The sequence below is a fragment of the Monopterus albus genome, unplaced genomic scaffold (assembly GCF_001952655.1).
Source record: "Monopterus albus unplaced genomic scaffold, M_albus_1.0 scaffold56.1, whole genome shotgun sequence".
Classification (NCBI taxonomy): domain Eukaryota; kingdom Metazoa; phylum Chordata; class Actinopteri; order Synbranchiformes; family Synbranchidae; genus Monopterus; species Monopterus albus.
The window spans coordinates 2,143,225-2,147,290 of NW_018127936.1; the positions used below are offsets into that span (position 1 = coordinate 2,143,225).

At 40.8% G+C, this 4,066-nt stretch overlaps 2 protein-coding genes across 4 annotated transcripts in view; one reads left to right on the plus strand and one right to left on the minus strand.

The window, feature by feature from the left end:
- LOC109961522 (leucine-rich repeat-containing protein 43) overlaps positions 1 to 1,279 on the plus strand; it is an 11,835-nt gene extending 10,556 nt beyond the window's left edge. For both annotated transcript variants that reach the window (XM_020602387.1, XM_020602388.1), the window contains exon 12: positions 559 to 1,279. In XM_020602387.1, coding sequence (XP_020458043.1) covers positions 559 to 710 — 152 coding nt within the window. In that variant the 3' untranslated portion in view covers positions 711 to 1,279. The remainder of the gene's footprint in view (positions 1 to 558) is intronic.
- An 89-nt stretch (positions 1,280 to 1,368) lies between these two features.
- The window catches only part of clip1a (CAP-GLY domain containing linker protein 1a), a 23,684-nt gene continuing 20,986 nt past the window's right edge, over positions 1,369 to 4,066 (minus strand). The window contains exons 21-25 of one of the 2 annotated variants that reach the window (XM_020602385.1): positions 3,557 to 3,704; positions 3,418 to 3,470; positions 2,825 to 2,830; positions 2,144 to 2,271; positions 1,369 to 2,048 (exon numbers count right to left, since the gene is read on the minus strand). In XM_020602385.1, the coding sequence (XP_020458041.1) occupies positions 1,820 to 2,048; positions 2,144 to 2,271; positions 2,825 to 2,830; positions 3,418 to 3,470; positions 3,557 to 3,704 (564 nt within the window). In that variant the 3' untranslated portion in view covers positions 1,369 to 1,819. The remainder of the gene's footprint in view (positions 2,049 to 2,143; positions 2,272 to 2,824; positions 2,831 to 3,417; positions 3,471 to 3,556; positions 3,705 to 4,066) is intronic. The other variant, XM_020602384.1, reaches the window with a different exon arrangement.

The following is a 4,066-nucleotide window of genomic DNA, read 5'->3' on the forward strand; positions in this document are numbered from 1 at the left end:
TGGAGTGGCCTAGCCAGTCTCCAGACCTCAATCCAATAGAACATCTTTGGAGGGAGCTTAAACTCCGCGTTGCTCAGCGACAGCCCCGAAACCTGACAGATCTAGAGGAGATCTGTGTGGAGGAGTGGGCCAAAATCCCTGTTGCAGTGTGTGCAAACCTGGTCAAGAACTACAGGAAACGTTTGACCTCTGTAATTGCAAACAAAGGTTTCTGTACCAAATATTAACACTGATTTTCTCAGGTGTTCAAATATTTATGTTCAGCAGTGCAAGACAATTAAATTCTTTAAAAATCATACAATGTGATTTTTTTTAAATTCTGTCTCTCAGAGTGGGAACGCACCTACAATGTGAATGTCAGACCCCTCCATGATTTCTAAGAGGGAGAACTTGCAAAATCGCAGGGTGTTCAAATACTTCTGTTCCTCACTGTAGTTCATCTGGTTTATACCTAGTGGGGGACATGACTACAACAGGCTACAAGTGAGGGGCACACTTTGTTACAAAATTATTTCTCAGTCAGTAAATTCCTCTTTTCCTGTTTGTTATGCCCTGTAGACAAAGGAAAGGGAAGGAAGGTGGAAGCCCACACAATCAACCCTGTCTCTCTCCAACTGGAACCAGTGACTGTGGAGTTGAGTGTAGCGCTGGAAAAATGGCAGTCTGCCGCTGAAGCTCGTCACATCCTGCAGCAACAGCAAACCCCCTAAAGCCCAGAGCCTGTTTTTATCTAGAAAGATGTTTCCAGTTGACCTGCTGGTCTAACACACAGAAAACAATCCCTCCCTGCTTTCCCCCTTTACCGTTGATTGTGAACGTACCATAGAGTTGAACTGCATATTAACTAAGATTTTTGGTAGTACTGTATGCCAGCGTCCAATTGAATGAGAAAGTTTGGTCAATAATTTATAAAGTCCTAAACCTCTTCACATTCTCATCATCATGCAGGATGAGGTTTACCTCTGCACAATGCATCAACTGAACAATCAGCACAGAGGTCTTGTTTTAATTTATGCAGAAATTTCCTTTATTTTGATAGAGACATTCAAAACATTTTTAAAGAGGTGCCTCAGTATTTCATTTCATACAGAAATGACCTTTTAAATGCAAAGAAACTTTTTGGAAAGGCCGTTTCACTGGAACCAAGGGTTTACATTAATTGTGACGTGCTTTAGGTTTAACTGCTTCTTTTTACTGATCATCCAGCAGTCTGTTCACAAAGACCATAGAGAAAGTTCCTGTTAAAGCTGAACAGCACTAGGTTTCACTGCTCCTGCAAATCTCTCCCCTTAAAATTACACAAATACTGTCAAACTGTTAGAGTACATAGTATTTCCAGGCATAAAAAAATAAACTATAGCTCACCCATTTTTTTTGCACAACTGACATCTGTTTATCGATCAAGTCATTTACAGTTTCAAATAAACACCTCTGTGATACAATATAATCTGTGTAACCCCTCCACAAGCTGTGCAAACAGTGTTAGGATATTGATAAATTAATGATGTGAAGAGACTGTGGCTTCTCCCACAACACTTTCATCTACAGAACCCCTTCATTCATACTAGCACAGGATATCACACCGTTTTTCCTCCAGAGTCATTTAAAATTACAGACTTCTGTATAATATATTTCTGGATGTTTGGGACAGCGAGTCAGGAGATCATTCCCCTGTAAGAGCGCTTAAGGGTCAGCGTGGACGACAAAGATGGCTGGCAAAAACAAGCACACGCACATACAAACTGAAACCCCAAAAGCATCACATAATCTTACACAATGTGCAAATAGAGTGATTGTGCGAATGAGGGTTAGAAAGGCTTTAAAAGGTCTGGTCATCATTACAGGCATCAGTCCAGTGGCCAAAGACTTCGCAGATGTCGCAGTAGGGCCGTTCTTCGCCCTTAACGCCATGATAGGCGCTGTGTGGAGGGGAATCATTCATCTGCATTTGTGTGGGACAGTCCTCGGTGTCATGTAGGTCAAAGCAGTCGCAGATGTCACAGAACAGCCGTGGGGGTGGCTTCTTCTTCACGGGTTCTTTCTCACGGCTGCAGAGAAATGGTAAGAAGCACTGTGTGTAACTGATGGCTACACAGCTTGTTACTTTACAGGAGATCTGAGAAAGTTTGTGAGTGGGACTTACCTATCATAGTCATCCAGCTCATTTGTATTATTCCCATTGAGAGCAGCAGCTGCCATTTTCTCCATATCTTCTTTGAGTTCCTTATTCTTCCTCTGGAGGTCAACGATGACTGAATTCAGGAATTCAATCTGTTAAGGATATATACAACGGTAGCATAAATGTTGCCTGCAATTCTCTATGAATCATCAACAAAATGCTGTTCACAGTATGTATTTGATATAGGGTGTCCCAGTGAAGTTTGACTGTATTATGTACCTAGACTTTGCCTTAATTCTATGACAAGGCCTACCAATAATAGTTAATTCTGCCTTGTCATGGCCCAAAGAACCCAATCTTGATTATGATGTTGAATCGCCACTGTGAGGTGTCAGTCAAAGAAAAAACGGAAGCTTGGAATGAGTCACTATGAGAGTCTGTAAAATACCCACTAATGATGCATGTAAAACTAATTTTTACCAGATGTGATGTGAGGCTGTATTTTCCCTGGGAAATTTAAAAACGCTAAAGCACAGCTTTTAGCTCAGGGTACTGAGAAATCAAGCTTCATTTTTCTTTGAAAGACAGTCTGCAGTTTTGCCACCAATTGTTAACATGATCCACTGGACGAAACATAAGAGCCACAGTGACAGTGACCGTGAGACAAACATGCACAAGTGAAGCTGATGAAAAACATTAACAAACCGCTGCCTGATGGTGGTGCAGCATTGCCAACATCAGAGACAGGGCAGAGGAGTTGGGGTTTAAGAAAAGAGAAGGAGAAGAAAAAGGAAAAAAACAAAAAACAAAGCAAAAACCAGATTTAAATTAGGACCCATCTCCTGCCAGACAACATGTCAAGTCATCACTGACAGATAATACAGTATAACATTTTAATATAAACAGAGGCTGGTGGTGATGCTGACTGTGGGTGAAATGGGCCAATACAAATGTGACACCGATTCATGAGTTGTGTCAATCATCACCATAAGAGCTGAGATGATGCCAGAAGCTTAGTATGGTTTTATTTAAATTTCAATTAAATCACTTTGTTTTAGACCCATTACACCTCTGTAAAATATGACATATGAATCAATGATAAAACAGTAAAATCTGGAGTCAGAAGTACTATTTATTAGTAAATGTGAGGAAACAGTACAGTACATTGCACAAACAACATTCAGCAAGACTGCTATTGTGCAGCTGCTGAATGTATGAGTGGCCAAAAAAAAAACAAACCTCAATCTATCCATGGCTATGGTTAGTATTATTCAGAATGAGCCCAACAATATACATACCTGACTGTCTGCTGTCTCCTTATCCTCCTTTAGTTGGTCTAAAACTGCATCACCTGGAAACACCAAGAACAAGACCATGGGAAAAGAGGACACTAACTTTACTACTACCACAAATTAGCTGTGGTTTGCCCAGTACTACCTGAGGACTTGTTGGTTTCAGGCCCTGCAGCTAGGTCCTTCTCAAATCTCTGAACACGCTCCTGCAGATTTGCCTTGTCCCGCTCCAAGGCCTGAATTGTACCCTGCAGTGTCTTAATTGAGGCACTTTCCCCTCGCAGTACAGCCAGCTGTGAATAAAAGATTCCACCTTGCAAAATTACCATGTTTCTTGGACAAAATATTACTCAATCTAAAAGCAATGTTATGACAACAAGCTAAATTGCTTTTTGAAAGATAACTTTACAACAGTGAGGCAACATTCTATTTGACAAGTCGTTCAATCAAGCCAAGATGTGAAAGCAAGTTCAGAATAAGTTCAAGACAATGAAAGCACAACACATTTTAACTCTGAGAAGAAATGAGTCACTTGGTTTGCAAAGGCAACAGAGCTTTCTCGTTCACCATCTTCACAGTGAGACTTCCAGTTAGGAAGGTTGTAGGCTGCATTTGACCTAAAAATAACATCTGGTTAAGCCTATGCAGTAGGGAA